Source organism: Poecilia mexicana, unplaced genomic scaffold (genome assembly GCF_051168715.1).
Source record: "Poecilia mexicana isolate PSO_F unplaced genomic scaffold, ASM5116871v1 scaffold_1, whole genome shotgun sequence".
NCBI lineage: Eukaryota > Metazoa > Chordata > Actinopteri > Cyprinodontiformes > Poeciliidae > Poecilia > Poecilia mexicana.
The window spans coordinates 18,478,938-18,498,930 of NW_028263370.1; the positions used below are offsets into that span (position 1 = coordinate 18,478,938).

A 19,993-nucleotide genomic window follows, 5' to 3' on the forward strand; every position below is an offset into this window, starting at 1 on the left:
TACAAAACAAGAGGAAACTTTTAGTGCACTGCAAAAATATAAAATAAAATCTTACCAAGTATTTTGGTCTGCTTTTAAGTACAAGTATCTTGGTGCACTGACAAACCTGACGGATTATTTCACTTATAACAAGGGGAAAATGTTTTTTTTTTTTTTTTTTTTTTTTGCTTTTTGATGGCAATAAAATCCCATCATCATCATCATCATCATCACCGTAGCTCCAGCAGCAGTGAGTTGGGCTGAAGGTAAAATGGTGGCGCCGTCAGACCCAGCAGAGCGAGTGGCAGGTAACAAGCCGAACAAACCTGTTCCTGGGAGCCAGGTGAGCTCAGGTGGGCGGAGCCTGTCCCAGTATGTGTGAGTGGAGGAAACGGGGCAGGTACGGCAGGCTGTTGGTGCTGACAGAGTTCAGATGGGCTGCTCCGCTGGAGGCAGACGAACGAACACTGGGCTCTTATTTTCTGTACATTTTAATATGCTTGAGGTTCACACCAGAACAGGAAACCAGGATTTGCAGTGATCAAGTAAGTTTTTTCTGTTTCGGTTTGGTAATTGGAGTTTTATCCAGTCTGACTGGTAATTTAATCTGTTTCTCCAGTTAAACAGCCGCTCACTGCAAGAACAATAATTGTTTAAATGTACAGAAATTACTTAGAGGTGGAGAGGGTACCTAAAATTGTACTGAATAATAAAAGCACTACTTCAACATATTTTTCAACAAGTAAAAGAGCGAGAGTAAAAAAGTATTTAGAATATTTAAATCCCAAGAAACTAATAATAACATCTGTTTTAATTAAAAATGACAGAAAAGTATAAAGTTATGTTTAGATTCTGGTATTTTAAAGACTAAAATGAAAAAAATTGAGAAAATAAAATTACTATATGTGAAACAAGAAAGACTGCGTATAAACAAGAGGTCTCACTTTGACATAAAATGTAGGTATTTTTTGGTTAAACTTCTTTTTTGTTCGTTTCTTTCATTCATTCAAGTTACTCAAAGTACGTAGAGCATCCAGAAGGTTTACAATACTTAATGATGGTATTACTCAAGTAAAAGTACTCATAAAAGTACGTTCTTTCCAAAAAGTTAAAGCGAGTTAATGTAACTGAGTTATATAAACTACAAGTCTGTTTGCGTCCTGTGGATTTTTCACAAACATGGTTTTGTTCATTTGATGAAGTTACTCACAGAGCTTTATATTTATAAACCATCATAATATTACTCAAGTAAAACAGTACAAAGTAGTAAAACTACTTGTAGAAGCACACTCAGCAAATGTAACTAGTTACTACCAGGTTAGTACTCAAAAATTGTACTCAAGTAAAAGTAGCTATCTAAGAAGTAAGAGTAAAAAAGTATTTGGTAAAAAGTCTACTCGAGTAACTGATCAATCATTTAAGATTTTAAAACTACATCATCAGACAAAATATAAATCTTTGTGGAAATTTTGGTATTTTAAGGACCAAAATGACAATAATTCAAACAAGTCACAAAAAATAACAAAACCAGGCAAAATAAAATGTTTCCAAATCAGTTTCTTTAAATAAAAAACTTATGAAGATTTGACAGAAACTGCAGGTGTGTTTCTGTGTCTGGTGAATTTTTGGTTAAAACATTTTGTGTTTTTCAATCAGTGAGTAGAAAATCCAGAAACTTTACTCAGAAGTAAGAGTAGAAATACTTCATAATAAAATTACAGCATAGTAAAAATACTCCTGAAAGATTTTTTTTTTTTTTTTTTTTTTTAAACGTCACTAAAGTGAATGCATTGAGTAAATGTAACTAGTTACCACCGAACTCTGCATCTTCTGCACTGAAAACAAACATCAGCGGTCTGGGCTGATACCTTTGTTGCGCAGGAAACTGTGAAGCTTCTCCACGTTTTTAAACCAGACGGTGAAACCTGAATTATAAATATGAAACTGATGCGATGCTTTCACACGCAGACTTGGAGTGAATCCGTCATCCATGGAGTCCGACCTGTCCGAGCTGTCCTCCATCGAGGACGAGAGCATCTACGTCCAGCCTCACTACCGGGAGTCGTACCGCCTGGCCATCTACGCCCTGCTGTGCGGCGGCGTCGACGCCTACGAGGAGTACCTGCAGGCGGAGCAGGTCAGCCACTTCCTGTCCGACGAGGAGATCCGCTTCATTTTGGAAAACGCAGAGCTGCCGGCTGTGGATGAGGACTCAGGAAACGCAGACCGGGTCAGCTCCTCTACCTACTACCCCACCGAGTCCGATGAGGAGATTCCGGAGCTGGATCTGGGCTGGCCGAAGGTCCAGCAGGACAGCGCCGAAACCAGCATCAGCCTGCTGTTCCACCCGCCCCGGCAGAACACGCCAACCATTAAAGAGGTGGTGCGGAAACAGATCCAGGTGGCGCAAAAGGTGAGATCTGAGCCCTACCTGTTCTCACCTTACACTGCAAAAACACAGCCGTAGTTTCTAGTGGAAATAACTTTAAAGTACCAAAATTAGGTCCACATTAAATGATTGATAATTTGATCAGTTACTACTTGAATAGACTTTCTACCAAATACTTTTTACTTTTACTTGAATAAAAATATGTTAAAGTACTCTTCTTGAGTACAATCAGGTTTAAGAAGGTGGTGACGTTTTAGGACTTGGTGGGCTTGAAATTTACAACAGTGTACTACGGTCATCAGAGATGGATAAAAAGAAGTCAATTTCTGTCAAAATATCTGAAATTTTTAGAAATTTTCTAGAATAAACTTGGGCGCTTCTGATCTCTAAAAGTCAAAATTTAAATGGTAAAAGTCAAACATTTTGAGATTGATCTTAGAAATTCACTAGAAGAAAATTTTGAAATTTCTGAGCTTGTAAAGTTTAAAATTATCTAAAAAAAAAACTCATAAGATTTTAGATTAATTTCAGGACTTTTCTATAAAAAGCTTGGAAAATTTGAGTTTCAAAAGTCGAAAATTTTCTACTTTTAGAAATTTTTAGAAGTTGAAGATTTTTGACTCTTCAAACTCCAATTTTTCTTCCAAATGTTTTGACTTTTCAAATTCAGAAATTCTGTGTTTTTTTAGATAATTTCTGATATCAATCTAAAAATTTCTGACTTTTTCAGCATAAATTTACTACTGTTTTCTATCAACAATGGCCCTAACAGACCATCGCAGAAATAAGACAAAACTAACTTACAAGTAACTTTTCAGCAAGACATAGAGTGTTTTAAGTTAATAATTCCTTGATTTAGATGAAAAAGTATAAGTTTTGACTGGCTGATTATTTCTCTTATAAAATGGTACACATTTCTTGTTATAAGTGAAATAATCTGCCAGTGAAAGTAGTATTGTTTTATCCATATTAATGAATTATTAACTGAAGACAAACTCAGATATATTCCTTAGTTGTCAGTTATTTTGTCAGTATACTAAGACATTCACACAAGGAACTGGACAAGAATACTTGGTAAAGTTATATATTTTAGCAGAATAAATCTGAAATGCATTTAAAATCTTCTATTTACTAATTTGCTTACACATTATTAAAAGGTGCTTCGTAGTTTGATTTAGAATAATCAATATCCTTTACAAACAACCACCGAGTTATTTTTATTTTCTATCTCTATGTGTGCCTCTTGAATGATATCTCCTTCTTAACAGTGTATTTACAGTGCGTTTGTGCAAAATTTTACTAATTTTGTATCCGTTTTTGGCAGTTTTATTTTAATACCAGACAAAAATGACGTGGGTAAATATCAAAAACTGTTTTTAGATGATGATTTCATCACTGAAATGGGAAAACATCTATCCAAACCGTTCTGACTCTCTGGCAAAACAGCTAGTTGTCCCACCGTTAGACGCAGCTAAATAGATTCAGAAGGACTATTTTTACCATGCAACAATTATATATTAACTAGATAATTGTAATATACAATAACATTCCTATAATATATTTTCACCAGAATTACGTTGGTCCTCAACCTTCTTCAATTTAAACGAAATTGGTGTCAAATGTGCTGCAACAAAACGTTTCATCTATGCTATTATAATGTTAAAGATTTAAATTTAAAGTTTCCAGGGGTCGTCTCGTTTAATTTGATGAAGAAACTTCACTTAAGTTTTTTCTACTTCTCAATTTGTATGTTGGTTAAAACTACCTGAAAAAATTCTGCATGTCAGCTGACATCTTTTAGGTTTCATAAAAAGAAAATACCTCTTTCTAAACGGGCTCACTAACTGGAATAAAATCATTAGCCAGTAACGTGTTAAACCAGATGCCATTGCTTCTGTGGTTTAGTTTCATCCCTGTAAACATGACACGAATCCAAAGTGGAGAATCTAAAGTTAAAATATGAGCGCTGTGCTTTATGGGCTTCTGGTGCTTAGTGCTAAACATAGCTGTGCTAATCATGCTAGTTTTCATTAACGAGCGATAAGCCGCCATTTTCGACTGTCTTCCCAAAACCTAAAGAGACACATTTTTAATAATATACTGGATTAAAAACAAAGACATTGTGAAACTTACGGAGCTTGTCGAGTGTTAAAATTTCAAAACAGAACCGCATGAAGAGCATTTTACATCCAACACCGGACAGTTTGGACCGTTTCTCCTTCCCGTTCTGATGTGGCCCAGCCGCCATCTTTGTTTTTGTGATTGGCTCCGCTTTTGGGTGACCAGTTGCGCCCTCTGCTTGTTGGCGGCCAAACTACAACACTAAAAGAAAGTCTAAGGGGGACATCATTAGTTAATCGACTGGAACTAATAAACCATTTATCGACAATTAATCGTAAATACGTTAATTGTTTGCATATTGCACGTTGAAAGCACATTATGTTTAATACACCTACTCACTAAATGTACACTATTGGGATCTACAAAATTACTTGCAAACGTATTTACAGTCCTTGAACTTTTTAACATTTTCTCACATTCATCCACGGACATCTTGTATTTTACCAATATCTAATGTCAGACTTAATGTTGCACATAATCCTGAAGAGGGTGAAAAACATACATTTCATCCAAAAGAAATGGACACCATTGATGTTATATGTTATATGTTTATTTATTTATTGTTATTTTCTTGGTTTTGACTCAATAATTTTGGCCAACGTGACAAAAATTTGCACACCCCTGCTTTAGCTCAAGTACCACATCCAAAGTCTCTGTCCAAAATATTCTAAAGGTACTTTCACATACACATACTGCTGTTCTGTGAAATAGTCAAGCTACTAAAGCTGCAGCTGGAGGAGCTATGCATGTACGAATGTAAACGATTAGTGGTGCATCTGCTCAAGCCCAACAAAGCTTTTAGTGCAGCCACTTTCTCAGCACGTTTCAGTTTATGGCAGCTCCAAACAACAACTGGAGGCTCATTCTGCCTGAAGGTACAGCCTGTTGGCCATGGATACAGACCGAGTGTGAGTGCATGTCTGAGTTTTCTTGCTGGTTTGTGCAGTTGTGACAGTTGTTACAGAAACAGGTCAAACAGGAACTGGCTGTCACTAGGAAGCATTCCACAACCCATTCAGTACAGTTTGTTTCTCACTCAGCCCATTTTGCAAAACCAGTCTTTTTGAGTTTTCGGGGAAATTAAATCTGATCATAAATTGTATTGACAGGTTACTGTATAGAGAGTCCAAACAAACCCATAAAGCAGTCTATTAATCCAGATATTTATTCCCACTATCTTTTTTCTTGAGCCAACGAGGTGTTCAGACTGTTTTGCATGTAGATAAATCTTCTGTATGTTTGTTGTGTCTCTTGAATGACTTGGTAGCTAAAATAAAAATGAAACTAATTATCTGAATCTAACGATTTCCTCTTTGACTCCATGAAAGCTAAACTTGTAGAAACCACAACTAATAGGCCTGTCAGCTTAAACGGACTGTTATGTCTTAAAGGGATGCAGGTGTGCCATACTCTGTCTATTTTTAGATAATGAATTGAAATTGAAACAAACAAAAGATTAAACAAATTGCTTGTTGTGTCCAGATCTAGAATTGTTCAGTTATGTAATAATTTGTTGAGTATTAATAAGTCCTGAATTCAGTTGCACTGATGAGAGATTAGCTCATTGAACCACCTTTTGTGAAGCTAAAGCTGCAATTCTGTTTACAACAAAACAAGTATGATTGAATCCTGTGTATTTGTGTTTATGCGTCTGCAGCTTGTTGCCATAGCAATGGATGTTTTCACCGATGTGGACATTTTTAAGGAGCTAATCAGCGCGGCCCTCAGAGGGGTGATGGTCTACGTCCTCCTGGATGACTCCCGGGTCAGCAGCTTCCTCAACATGTCACGCAGTATGGGCATTAACCTCCACGACATCAAGGTAAAAAAACAAAATAAAATCAATCATGTGAGAAGGAGCTGGACTTTTTGATTAGCATTAAAGCTGCAGTATGTAGCTTTTATATTTGTTAAAACTGTTAACATGTTGTGACAGCATAATCTGAGAAACAACTGAACGTTAAAGGAAAACCGTTTGTCCGCCGTCATTGGTGCCTGTGTTAACTAGCATAGCATTCGCAACATCGCTAAGACCCTCCTCCTGGCTCTGATTGGTTGTTTCAGGAGAAGGAGGAGGAGCAGCTACATTTTTTCACAGATTATCTGTCTCATATCAAACTGTCAATACATGGTGCCAGTTTTAACATATGTTAAGAAACTTTTTTCTTTAAATAAAAGTTGCGTTTTGCAGCTTTAAGTAAAATAAAGATGTGTCAAAGATGGTGTACTTTTGAACTTTTCTGTCCTCCGTACAGCACTTTGGTCAAAGCTGCAGTTGTTTTTATGTGTTGGATAAATAAACTTACTTGAACTTGTTGAAATGATGAGGGATACATTTTCCATTTAACTCACTGAAAATCCAAACAAGGTAAACAAACAAGGTAAACTTATTTTCCTAAGTGAATATTTCCCCTCTGGCTTGCTTGCTGTCATCAGCCTCTGATATTTATTTTAAAACTATTTGCATCTGCAACACCCTGTCATTTCCATCAGTTTCTAAAGTTTAGCAGCATGTAGCAGTAAAAATCAATATCATATAAAATAAACACACTATTAAACTTAACTATCTTAACCTGACTTAACCTCCAAATGCTATGCTAGGTTAGATTGTAGGAATGAGTGAATGACAGGCGTTTCTCCTCTGGCCACATTTTAAAGGTTTAAGGATTGGCAAAGTGACTTTGGGTTTTGGGTAAGTCGATCTCCACAGGGATTTCACAGAAAGGCAGGAATTTAAAAATCTATAACTGGAGTAAACAAACAAGCCAGTGTTGGTTTACCTCATTAAAATATTCTCTAAAAGGTTCCCTGGAACTTAAAAGGAAAACATCTCTGCATTTTGCCAGTAGCATTGCCCTTCCAGTAATTATTCAACTAAGGCTAATTTCTGCACACACATATTAAAAGTCTATCCTCTCTCTTTTCTTTGCTACTTCTTATCGTACGGCACAACTGACAGGACTGTCAGAGCAGCTGGATTTTCCTGTTAAATGGCATCAGGATGATGTTTCAGCAGTGCAAACAACGTGTCAGGAGGGGGAGCACAATGGCAGCTTTGTGTTTGAAGTGCAAAGCACTCAGACAGCCGCGACATCATAACATCGACCTTGTAGAAACTGACAAGTTTGATCTTGTAGATTTTATCTGTCATTAGTAGCAATAAAGACAAACCTGGAAAATGTTCACTGGATGGTTTTAGGAGTGGTTGGACTGACACAGCTGTAAGTTCACTACGTTTTCCATTACTATTTACATTAAAGTGACTCATTTGGGTTTGACTCTTTCTGGCAGTTACAATAAAGAGCTCTAAATACTATTAATCCTCATTGTTACTGTAACATACAAGCAGCAATGATCACAAATGTGAATCTTTGTTGTTTTATTGCTGCATGTTTTTCACCGCTGCATGTTTTTCACCACACACGGGACCTGTTATCTTAAAACACCCAGCGCTTAATCACAAACGGTTAGAAGCTGAAATACCCAGAAAACAAAAGCCACTGCGCTGGAAATGTTCCTGTTTTATTTTCCTTTTCTTTGTAAATGATCTCAAACATGTGTTATGCAGCCTCCATCCACTCCAATGGCTTTGAAACAGGCAAAGTCACATTCCAGTTATAGTCCAGGGTTTTTCTTTTGAAAAGGTTGCTGACATGACACAAAAATGTGTTTATGCCACCATGCCGGTTTTATGCTAGTTACAACCTCTTATCGCAACAGACCCGCATTAGCTCAGCCTGATCACATAAGATTCCCTTCCATAATTGTATTTAATTTTTATGATTCAAGGCCACATCCATCACTGTTACCTGATATAGAGATCTTTAGGGTTGCTGCTACAGTCTAGGAAAACGGCCGCAGGCGGAAAAAGGGCAAAGATAATGGATCAATAGATATCCTTAGCCTCTAACTGGACTTTTTGTTTGTCTCTTTTAGAGCCTTCGTGTTCGGACGGTTCAGGGGGATCAGTATCAGTGTCGGTCATCAGCGAAGTTTCATGGAGGCTTGGACCAGCGGTTTATTCTGCTGGACTTGCAGACGGTTTTATATGGAACATATAGGTGAGTCAGTCTTGGTGGGTCATAATCCATATACTGGGCTCCAAAAAAAGCCCTGCTCATAAGATTATTACCATGTTTCCACTGAAAGTACTCTTGTTCTTGAACTGATTCAGTTTGTTTGCCTTCAAACTTTGGTGCTTTGTTTGGGGAACCAATCATGCATTGTCCACAGTGGGTGCTACATAACGTGGTTGGAGAGAGTACTAGCAAGATGGCGGAACTGACTGAGCTGCGTGCATTACTTTGTTTACATATCTTCCTTTAGTTTCCACATCCATAGAACTTCATCTGATCACCAATACAGTATTCACTCTTACTAGACCTAACAGAGAGACTAATGTAAAAAAAAAACAACAGAGAAAATGATACCTTTGTACAGTGACACATTTACCAGGCATGACTTTGCTTTTGAGTTCAAAATGAAATCAGTTGCTGGGTTTCCTCAACAGACCACTGCACATTCTTCTCTACCATTTTTGTTAGTTGTTTCTTTGTTCAGATGATGTATCATGTCACTGTTGCACAGAAAAACCAATCGTTCAGCAGTGCCCAATATGAACCTGTGGAAAAACACAAAACTGATTTTAAAACATGTTCGGGAACCGAAACAGGCCTCAAACTGTGTTGGTGCAATTGGCCTACATGGGAGCCCTTGTTGCTGAAATGTTTTATTAAAATGCAAAAGGCTCTGCCTCGCTTGCCTCTTGCTCTGTCCTTTATCTTGCTTTGTCTTTTGCAATGCCTTGTCTTGCCTCTTGCTTTCCCTCAAATTTGGGGACTGGGACTGGCCCCAAACTGTTGGTGGAAGAGGCCTACATGAGAGCCCTTGTTGCTGAAATGTCCTATTCAAATACACTAGGCCTTTCCTCTTGTCTTGCCTCTTGCTTTGCTTCTTATCTTGCTTTGTGTCTTACCTTGCCTTTAGTCTTGTCTTACTTCATGCTTTGCCTCGTATCTTACTTTGGGTCTTATCTTGCCATGCCTCTTGCCATGTCATGGCTAACTGCTAAAACATGTAGATGTTGATTGTGTTAGCTATTAGCAACACCTTTTATATTGTAATGCTCCCTCATATACTGTGTCTCTTGTGTTTTTCAAGCTACACCTGGTCCTTTGAGAAGATCAACCTGAGCATGGTCCTAGTTATTACTGGTCAACTAGTTTCTTCCTACGATGAGGAGTTCAGAAGACTATACGCTCGCTCCGTAATTCCTGAAGCTCTGGCCACTGGGAGTCTTACATCTACGTACCCAAAGTCCAGTCAGCTTTCTCTCAATCTTCACATGAAATCCAGACCTAACATGAGAGGTTCGATAAACGACACGTATAATGATGCAGCCACTTTAAACAGGGGCTTCAGTGTGCAGGAGATGCTGCATCAGTCTCACTTTACAGACACAGGGAGCTTAATGAGAGGTCACTGTTATGGTGGAGATTTGCAGAAGTTGAATTCCATGAGACGCCTGAGAATGGGAACCAAGAACCTTGGCATCCCACCGAGGCACAGCAGAGATGTGCAGCCACCAAACAGAGCATCTCAGCAGCACCTGAGGCACCAGACTCGCTATGGCACAGACCACAATCTGATACCATTCAACTCTGAAACATCTCTTAACAAATGGAAGATGAACACATACCTGACAGAGAGCGGTATACCTCCTGATGCAGAGCCCCCTGTGAGTAGTCCACATAGCAGTCAGATGGGCTTAAATGAGTATCAGTCACAGATGATTCACAGCAGGTCAATGAACATTAAGTCTAGAATGGAGGAAATGAGGCGAAAAAGGCTAAGCTTGCAGGAGCATGCCAATCTCAGGCAAAGCCAAGAATCGTTGCGATCTTTGCAGTCAACTACAGAAAGACCCCAACATATGAGAGCTCATCATGGAAGACCAAGGGGTGTAGAAATAAATCCAAATACACAAAACAATCTCAGTCTGAAAGACAATGAACTCTTTAAGGAATCTGACAGAACAGAACAAAGTTTCATGGATAGTAAACACTCGGCCTCTCCTGGCAATATCAAAATGGGTGCCGATCGAAAGACAATGCACAACTGTGCTCCTGCAGGGACACAGCCAGATACTGGATTAGATTCAAAACTCAGTGAGTCAACTCTCAAGATCTCTAGTTTAATTTCTGGCAGTCTGAGGCACTCCAGGGTGATGGAGTCTTTGACCGAGATGCCTGAAGAAAAAGAGCCATTAAACCCTCCTGGTGATCTCTTTGAATCAGCACTTAGAGACAAAAATGAAATGAGGTCTAAAGATGAGAAAGTTGTCCAGGGAGAACACCTTATGAAATCAAGTTTACCTGTAGAATCAAATCATCATCATAAAGCTGGTGAAAGTTATGGTTCGATCCAAAATAAAATAGACTCACCTCCTCCAAGAGAAGCAAACAAATCCCTTCATGTACCCTCAGCAGAATCTGGTCCTTCTGCAGAGCCTCAAAGAGTTACTACAAAGAAAGAGCACACGCAGAAGGAGTTTACAGACAAAGAAAAGAAAATCTCCAGGAAAGAGAAGCGGTCCCTACTGAAATCCCAGAACAGTTCGGACTCAAACCTATCGCTCCAGACAGACCTTTCTAAAACGTCTTCCTTAGGGCGACTGAATAAGAAAGACCCGTCAACAGAGACGTCCCAGCAGCAAAACTCTCTCAGTGGGCTATCGGAGACAGAAAAACGGACAGAAAAACAGAAATCTCGTTTCTCAAAGCTGTCCTCTCAGCGATCAAGCAAAAGAAAGACAACACCTTCGGCAGATCAGGACCCAGGCTCAACAGGCGCTCTGGACAATGAAGCAGCGTCGGACTCTCAAGTCAAGAGAGAAAGAGCTTACAGTCGCTATGAGTTACTAATTGGCAATGATAACATCCACCTGGATAAGCCAGGAAGGTCGACGAAGAGCTCAGACAAAGTGAAAAGCTTGTCCCTAATCAGACGGGGTGACGACCTTCGTACGCATCAGACACAAGGGGGCGCTGACAACAAACTGGGGCGACTAATGCAGCGAATGGGACATCTGATTAATAAAAATAAATAGGCACATCCAGTAGGGGGCGCTGGTTAGATTGGCCTTTTAAGTTGAACCTTTGCCGTTTTGGTCAATCTGTCCCACTGTGGGACATTTCATACAGGTCAATCCATACCTTTATGATCGAAGGTAATTTTCTATATTCTACTTATAGCTTAATGTGAATCCAATGGGATAAATCAATAGTAACAACAGGGGTCATAAACTGTCATGTTTAACATAAACATAAAATCCCAAATAAATTAGATTCTTCAATCTTCACGTGTAGAAGACATACAAAGGAATCAAAATTACAGTTTTCAAGATACTCCTGACACTAAGTACCAATAAAACAGACCTCTCATCACAGTTCAAAAATATAATAAAGTCTCTACATGTGCAAATGAACTATTTTACTAAATTATTTGTGGGATTTTAGCATTGATTTTAGCATGGTGCGGTAGTTGCTAGGACTGCTGCCTTGCAGCAAGATGGTCCTGGCTTGATACCCCAACATGCGGCCTCTCTTCATGGAGACTGCATGTTCTCCCAGAGCATGGGGAGTTCTCCCCAGGTACTCCCACTTCCTCCCACAGTCCAAAAATACAACTGTGTGGCTAACTGGTCTCTGTCCAGGGTTTCTCTCAACCGATGACCGCTGGAGAAAGGCCTCATGATTATTTGTTTCCAAATATCATGAAATACAGAGAATGAAAAACTTTGCTTACGGGTAATAGAGAGAAGTAGGAAGGGAGGAAACTGTAACGCATAGACAGACAACAGGGATACGAAGAGGTGAAAGGTCAAAGAGAAGTTGAGGCTTGGATCCTGTACCCAACCCTAATGTTTACACACCTAAAGTTTACATATCTGCACTTTGCAAGTTTTTCTGTTGAAGAGTGTTTTTATTTTTATTAAATGTGTTGCAATAGTTCTACTGAACAAGAAATCTGAAACTTAAGCAGGGATTTTCTAATAATATTGAAACAATAAGCTTCAAAGTGTCCCAAAGAAATCCATGTAAATATTAAATATTACTGTACAGTTATGGTAAAAGAAAAATAAATCATGACGTGGTGAAATCTGTGTTTTGTGAAGATAAAATCTTTTATATTCCAAAACTAACAAAGAGTAAGTTGTTTTTATTATGGCTACATTTTATAATATTTTATCTAATTTTGTTGGAATAATTAGGTTGATGTCCCCAGAGAGAAAGAGAGGAGATTCAGCATCTTCTCCCCACAATGTCATGATTTAAACATAATTCTGTTCTTTTTAAAAGTCTCTATTCACGAACTCTTGCAGCCATGTAGTCACTTTAAATAAATATTTTTTCCAAGATTTTTAGATTACACGTTACACGTGGCTTAGGTGGATATTCATTATTTTTTAAATATTTACCTTTTTTACATTTGTCCTAATTATTTTGTGGAATTAAGCAATTAACTTCAGACCTGAATTAAGAAAGCAGCCATTTTTAAGTATAAATTGTTTGTATTTTTGTTTTGGATTTTGTAATTTTTCTCTCAAGGAAATGACTCGGCACAAATTTATGTTTTCTACCATGAAGTAAATCAACTCCAGCAACTCTATTCAGGGTCAGATCTATTTAAGTTTATTAACAAATCTTCATATTTATCTCCTTAAGTGCTGAGAAGACCACAAAGACATGGGTTTGCAATAAAAGATATTCAGATGTAAAATAAAGATAACATACTTTAACCAACAACTTTTTGGCACTTTGCATTTATGTTTACAGTCTTTGGAAGAGTCAAAAACTGAAAATGACTATTGAAAAAAGTTAAATCCTATCCAGAACTTTCACACACCAATTTAATGTTTTTAGGGAATCAGAACTGCATAAATTTACACACGATGATTCAGCAAGTTGTTTTCAAATCTGCTGCGGAGACAGTGACCCCAAGAGGTCAAAATGGTCATTACAACAGTAAGCGAACGACACAAGATGAAGAAAAGGCTTTATTGTTAATTCTAATAGTAAAACAGATTTTTATCTTCCTTTCTAATATAACAATGTCTTCTTCATTTTGCTATATAATAAAGTCTCTGCATGTGCAAATGAACTATTTTACTAAAATAGTAAAATAGTTCATTTGCGAATTGTGTAAAGCAAACTGCTTTGTATTGTTTTTATGTTGATGAAACAATAATGAATCATACATCTCTTGACTTCAGAATTCACTTTAATTCGTTTTTAATAAAATATGTGAAAAAAACTTTGTCTTGCTTGACGAGAGAAACTGTTTCATCTGTAAAATTATGAGCGAGAACACCACAAATAAGTTCAAATGAAATACTCAAGGCACTTGTTCCTCTCGTCGTCCAGCTCTTGGGTCTCTATCTCAAACTTCTTCATGGCAATGAAGTATTGAACAAACGGCTCTCCGAGGGCGCTGCAGATGACGTGATCCTCCGCCAACGCCTCCAGCGCGTTGTCCAGCTTCACGGGAATGGCGAACTCCCTCTGCTGGCCTGGGGTTTTGTTCAGAATGTTCTCAATGTTCAGGTTTCTCCTGATGCCGTCCAGTCCTGCGGCCGTCGTAGCAGCCAGGACAATGTAAGGGTTCGCCATAGCTGAGCCTAGCTTGTTGTCGATGTGCGTCTCCCTCCCGCCGTGACATTTGATATTAAAGGAACTGCTGTTGTCATTGCAGCCACAGGTGGCATACAGAACTCGCTTGGGGTCTTTGATGGTTTTGGCGATGTGGCTCCGGCAGCCCAGGCCGGGTGACATCAGGCAGCTGAGCGCTGCAGAGTGGGTGAGAAGTCCCGCCAGCCATTTTCTACCAATCTCAGACAGATCTACTTCCTTTTCGCCACTCTGGAAGAGACTGCGCCGCCCATTAGCGTCCCATAGGCTATGGGAGAGCACACCGGCGTTATACAGACCGTCATCGGTAAAAAAGCTGGCGATGTAGCTGTGCTTACGAGCCATTTCTTTAATGCCAGTGCGGAAGGTAAAGGCGCTGTCTGCAGCCGCGATCCCAAACTCCGGCCTCAAATTGATCTCCATCTGGCCGGGTCCACTAGCAGAGGCGATGCTGTCGATGTCTGCGCCCATGCAGTACATGCTGTCGACCAGTTGCTGGAAGAACGGGAGGTCGTGGTTGCTCAGCAGCGTGGTGGCAGGGAACAGGAGCGTCTTTGGTCCGATTCTGTCCGGCGCTCCCAGAACACAGCACTCGTAGGTAAAGGATGAGTGCAGGGAGAATCCCAGGCTCTGGAGCTGACCGAGCAGCTGCTTCGCTATAAGGCGAGGCGAGGTGCGGAGGGGGCTTCCTGTTATGGTGCATGGATCACATATGACCCGCGCTGTCTGCTCAGCCCAAGGCAGGACTCTGAAAGTTGAAAGGTCAGGGATCAGAAGAACATCACTGCTGAAGCTGGCGGTGTTGGCGTGGTCCACTTCGTTGCTCTTCGGACTCAGGGTCAGCTCCAAATAGCTTCTTGGCATGGGAACCCCATATATTGCTTTCTCCTGTGATGATCCATTAAATACAAAACAAACATTTCAGAAACTTTATAGGATTGTAGAGACAGAGAAACAAAATACCCTTTCTTCTTCTCCTTACTCTCAGAGACCAGCTGACACTTAAATTAAGTTTTGTCTCTGTCATTATGCATAAATAAAGCAGATTAATTTGAGTTACATGGAAGAAGCGGACGGGCACCGTCTTGGACCGCGACACTCCGTGGAGGTCGGTGGCCTCAAAACGGACGAAGTTGATGTTTTCTCTGGCGATCTGCTGCTTGATTTGTTCCATGGCTGAGAAAAACCTCAAGTTGCTGGAGAATTCAACAGCTTTGTTGTCGTTATCTGCGGAAAACAATTTAACATTTGACATGAATAAATATGTTGTTTTTCTAAAACTTACTGTTCAAGTGTTCGCTCAAGAACTTTTACAAACATAAAGTCTAACACCGGACACGTAAAGATGTGTATAAAAATCAGTTAAGTTAATTTACTCAGTGGGGAACAAATCAATAGTGCCACAATTATTGGCGTTCAATTTCTAGGGACATTTGCTTCATGTCTTCCCCGTCTCTCTTTTCCTGTTTACCACATTTCCTATCTATTTGCCATTCAATAAGGCCACTCTTCTAAAAAAAAAATCCATCCATCCATCCTTTTTCTTTACACCCTTGTCCCTCAGTGAGGTCAGGAGGTGCTGGTGCCTCTCCAGCTAACGTTCCGGGCGAGAGGCGGGGTCACCCTGGACCGGTCCCCAGTCTGTCGCAGGTCTAAAAAAATATTTTTATAAAACGTTCTAGAACAGCTTAGCAGGTTCAAGATGTTTATATTTGTGATGGTTGAACAAAAAAAAGGTTTTTTTAGGCGTCACTGTCAATATTTTCCAGGTGGTTGTCATGGAGACTTGACGACCTACAGCCCCCAAGGTGTACTTTAAAGTCGAAGTCAATGATGTGAAGAAACACCAAGCTTGGAAAAGCTTGTCAGTTTTTGAAGGTACATTTTAATTTAAAAGCTGTAGCTTTGTCCTACTTTATTTCAATTATTCTTGAATTGTGGTCAGGGGCCACACAAAACCAGTCCAGGGGCCACAAATGACCCGAGAGCCACTCTTTGAACACCTTTGCACTAGAAGGACCTCATCTAAATAAAAGATCAAATGTTTTAAAATATGACAAGGTAAAAATGAAGCTTATTAGGCATTATGTTTGTCATTGTCTACAACCATAAAAACTGGTAAAGCTAAATATTTTTTAAAACTTGATCTGTTTATAAATATTTCTACTAACTTGTCTTTCACCCAAAGCATCATCAGAGATGGGTAGAGTACACAAAAATACTATTTCAACATATTTTTACCCAAGTAAAAGTAAAACCTAGCCATAAAACAGTTTTTGTAAAAAGTCTACTCAAGTACTAATCAAATTATCAATCATTTAATATTTACAAATTACACAGTCCGATGGACCAAAATATAAAGTTCAAAAGAAATGTTGGTCTTTTAAGGTAAAAATAAAAAAAAAGACAATTATTCATACAAGGAGCAAAACAATAACAAATTCAGGTAAATATATATTTTTCAATAAAAAACTTATGAAACTTTAACAAAAACAGCAGGCGTGTGTCTGGTGAATTTTTGGTTAAAACGTGTTTTTCATTCAGTGGGTAGAAAATTTTACTCAAGAAAGAATATAAATATTTTATAATAAAATTACTGAAGTAAAAGTGAAACGTGCAGCATAGTGAGAACACTCCTATAAGTAATTTTATGTAAATTACTACCCAGCTGTGATGACACTTTATGACAGTCACTGAAGTAAAAGAAAAAGTACATTGTAGTAAAAATACACCTAAAAGTAATTTTTTTCCAAAAAGTTACTTAAGTAAGTAACTAGTGCGACTCTGAGCATCACTGACCTGAATCTCCCGTCTCCCCCCAGGCTCTGCTGCTTGAATGTGCGTAGATCCTGACTCCAGGCTGCCTATTTGTTTTAGCAGCAGACCTGATTGAGCTGGATGCATCCACAGTGGGGGGCAGATGAATAGGCGTACTTTCTCTGGAGCTGCCCCCCCTTCTGGAAGCATCAGACTGAGGTTTGAAGGTGCTGAACGTCCTGTGAGGGTTGTCATCGTCCCCCCGTCTCTCGCGTCCTACACCGCCGCTGCTGCTCCCATGGAGGTACGTAAACGGACTTCCTGGCTTCCCCTCCTCTCTCCCTCGCACGCTGAGCAGATGACTGTCCCTCAGGATGCTCTTCAGCTCCTCCATGGTCTGCTGGTGGACACCCAGTCCACCAAACGACACCTTAGTCTGGGATGATTCGTCCTTCATCCAGTCCTCCCTATGTGGACGTTCCTCCAGTCGCAGATCTTCATCTTGAGGGCCAGATGCAGAAACTGGAAGAGGCGCTGACGGCATTTCAGAGCTGGTCAAACAGTGGTCAGGAGATGGATCTCCTCCTCTGCAGCTTTGACCCATCAGAGGTATAAACTTCTTAGTTACTTTAACTCCTTTCTCTTCTTTGCCTAGACTCATTTTTGTTCCATCTGTTTGGTCTTTGCTTCTGCTGTGACTCTCCTGTAAAAAAAAGTCCCAAAACTGGTGCTGAGACACTGACAAATCAATAATTAAAGGATTTTATTTGTCTTTGGATTCCTTCAATAAAAATGTGTTGGCACTGAAAAATTATAAGACAACATTTTTGTTGTTTGTTCAAACATCTTTGTAATAAATATTACAAAAATGATTAGCCTTGTAAAAATAGCTCCTTGTTCTACGCTTTGCTTTACCCTCGGCTACTGACAGAGTTGGGTAGCAACTAGTTACATTTACTTAAGTTACATTTTGAAGCAAAGATATACCTTTAGAAGTATTTTTACTGCACTGTACATTTTACTTTTACTTGAGTAATTTCATTATTAAGTATCGCTACTCCTACTTGACTAAACTTTCTGGATTTTCTACCCACTGAATGAAGAACAAACAAATTTTAACCAAAAATTCACCAAACACAAACGCATACCTGCAATTTTTGATAAAGTTTCATCAGTTTTATTTTGACAGAAACTCAATTGGAAAAATTTTCTTTTGCCTGATTTTGTTATATAAATTATTTTAATTTCAGTCTTTAAATTACCTAAATTTAAAGCTTTATATTTTGGTCCGTCTGATTATGTAATTCTTAAATATGAAATGATCAATAATTTGATCAGTTACTCAGTACTTGGCTGGGCTTTTAGCCAAAAACTCTTTTACTCTTACTTGAGTAATTTCTTGGACAGCTACTTTTTAAAAATATGTTGAAGTAGTACTACTCTTTATTGAGTATTGGGGTGCTTTACCCCTTAGTTATTGAGAAGCGATTGTTTGTTGACGCTAACGTTTGCCCGTGACGTATGTAATGCGCCAGTTCGACTTAGCTTACCGGAAGTTGCCGGTGTTCTGTGCTGCAAACAACTTTTAGCTTTGCTAAGCCGAACATAACGGCTGTTAATGCTAATTCAATGTTTTGAAGCGTAGCAAGCACAGACTGAACGGTTTCGCTCACTTCCTCTCCCACTACAAAAGTTTTAGGCTACAAAACTAAAACTAGACGTAGGCTACAATTCTAAAGTCGCGCAGAAAATCGACGTCGACAATCGACTTTCACTGATTGGCCCGGTTGAAATTCTAACGGAATCCAAATGAGTGGGCGACAGATTAGAGGCGCGATAAACGGTCAGGCTAGTACAAGAAATTTAATAAGCGTTATGAAGATACATTTTGTACTTCACTACAAGATAAATAAAATAAAAGACAAAAAACAATAAAAAATATTTGATATTATATTTGAATCATTAAAAATAAAAGATACTTAATTTATATTTTTAGATTAAAATATTCGTTGCACACCTTCACAGTAAATTCAACTAAATAAAGACAAAAAAATAGATGTTGAATTGTTACCTTGAAATCTTCAGAGTCATTCATGTCTGTCTTTGTGCTGATTAATTGGAAATTGGAATTTGATTTGCCCCCATTTGAAGGCAGAGCTTCACTTGCACATTAATTTTTATAGACAATTGGTACAATGGTGACGGATTAGAACATTCTCTCCAACCCTGACAGCGACTGGAGACCAGCTGCAAACTGGGACCAGCCAGCCACTGGTAGGGACTGAAACATTGTTGCTCTCATCCCATTGGTGGAAAATGGGAATAATTGAACTGCAGAGCTAAGCAGTTTCCAGAAAGAAAGATCAGGATTTCTAAACCTATTATCCAGAGTCTGGTAGAAGTCAGTTAACTGACATTTAGTCACCAAAAAGGCAGAACATTATTATCGTTTTTTGTTGACCTTTTCATGGGATTTTGGTTCTTAGCCTTTACAAGTTTTGATGTAAACTGAAGGAGATAAATAACCCTTAATTTTAACTTCCAGAAACACTGATGTTCATTGATCGTGATTTTCTAACCTCCACACATGATTTTGGTGTTATTTGAAAGTACTCTTCAGATGGTTGTTTGTTTTGACAAATAACTTGAAAATCTAAAAAAACACACCTATAATTTGCAACTGGAAAATGTGCTCTGAAAAAACTGTTAGGGAATTTTATACAAGTAGTTAAATAAGAGTTAACAGTTCAACAGTTGAAAACTTACACCTTTTAATTCTGAAATAGTAACAAAAATGAAGTGCAATAACTATGATTATAATTCATCTAATAATTTACAAATCCTGTAAAAGTAGGACAATATTCAGAGCTAGACTTGTCTCCACCAGGAGGCAATAACATGAAAAATTATTGTATAATGTAGTTTGAACATTTAACTATTGTGTGGTGAAAGAACACATACAATGAACATTATTAGCTACTTTATTTTGTTTTGTATAATTTAAAAAAAAGTTTCCCATGTGATCAATGAAGTATTTTTGAATTTAATTAAATAATCA

The 19,993-nt window shown here is 38.6% G+C and overlaps 2 protein-coding genes and 1 long non-coding RNA gene across 4 annotated transcripts; 1 reads left to right on the forward strand and 2 right to left on the reverse strand.

The window, feature by feature from the left end:
* The first annotated feature begins 9 nt into the window (after positions 1–9).
* On the forward strand, positions 10–13,296 carry LOC106930248 (uncharacterized). The gene is made up of 5 exons (XM_015007685.2): positions 10–524; positions 1,948–2,392; positions 6,147–6,311; positions 8,426–8,550; positions 9,650–13,296. Exons 2-5 carry the CDS (start codon positions 1,970–1,972, stop codon positions 11,595–11,597), a joined length of 2,661 nt encoding a protein of 886 aa, XP_014863171.2. The 5' UTR covers positions 10–524; positions 1,948–1,969; the 3' UTR covers positions 11,598–13,296.
* Positions 9,023–11,242, reverse strand: LOC106930251 (uncharacterized). Its single transcript, XR_001420818.2, has 4 exons — positions 11,136–11,242; positions 10,933–11,010; positions 10,188–10,308; positions 9,023–9,110 (listed from the first exon to the last, which is right to left on the reverse strand). It is a non-coding gene; the product is annotated as an uncharacterized LOC106930251 (long non-coding RNA).
* A 576-nt stretch (positions 13,297–13,872) lies between the features above and the next one.
* Positions 13,873–19,783, reverse strand: lgsn (lengsin, lens protein with glutamine synthetase domain). Of its 2 annotated transcripts, none has more exons than XM_015007686.2 (4): positions 19,007–19,783; positions 16,978–17,638; positions 15,239–15,405; positions 13,873–15,066 (listed from the first exon to the last, which is right to left on the reverse strand). In XM_015007686.2, exons 1-4 carry the CDS (start codon positions 19,028–19,030, stop codon positions 13,873–13,875), a joined length of 2,046 nt encoding a protein of 681 aa, XP_014863172.2. In that variant the 5' UTR covers positions 19,031–19,783. The 2 variants fall into 2 exon arrangements, with proteins under 2 accessions (XP_014863172.2, XP_087862014.1); XM_088005888.1 differs by lacking the exon at positions 19,007–19,783 and adding an exon at positions 18,486–18,857.
* Positions 19,784–19,993: the final 210 nt, after the last annotated feature.

Bases quoted from the DNA above. Each gene is read 5' to 3' on its own strand.
- LOC106930248 (XM_015007685.2), top strand. From the start codon at position 1,970: ATGGAGTCCGACCTGTCCGAGCTGTCCTCCATCGAGGACGAGAGCATC. The intron at 2,393-6,146 runs GTGAGATCTGAG...ATGCGTCTGCAG, and splicing joins AGATCCAGGTGGCGCAAAAG to CTTGTTGCCATAGCAATGGA. The intron at 6,312-8,425 runs GTAAAAAAACAA...TGTCTCTTTTAG, and splicing joins TTAACCTCCACGACATCAAG to AGCCTTCGTGTTCGGACGGT.
- lgsn (XM_088005888.1), bottom strand. From the start codon at position 18,542: ATGTTCGGCTTAGCAAAGCTAAAAGTTGTTTGCAGCACAGAACACCGG. The intron at 15,406-16,977 runs GTCAGTGATGCT...TGTTTTCCGCAG, and splicing joins GGGGGAGACGGGAGATTCAG to ATAACGACAACAAAGCTGTT. The intron at 15,067-15,238 runs GTAACTCAAATT...GGATCATCACAG, and splicing joins TGCCCGTCCGCTTCTTCCAT to GAGAAAGCAATATATGGGGT.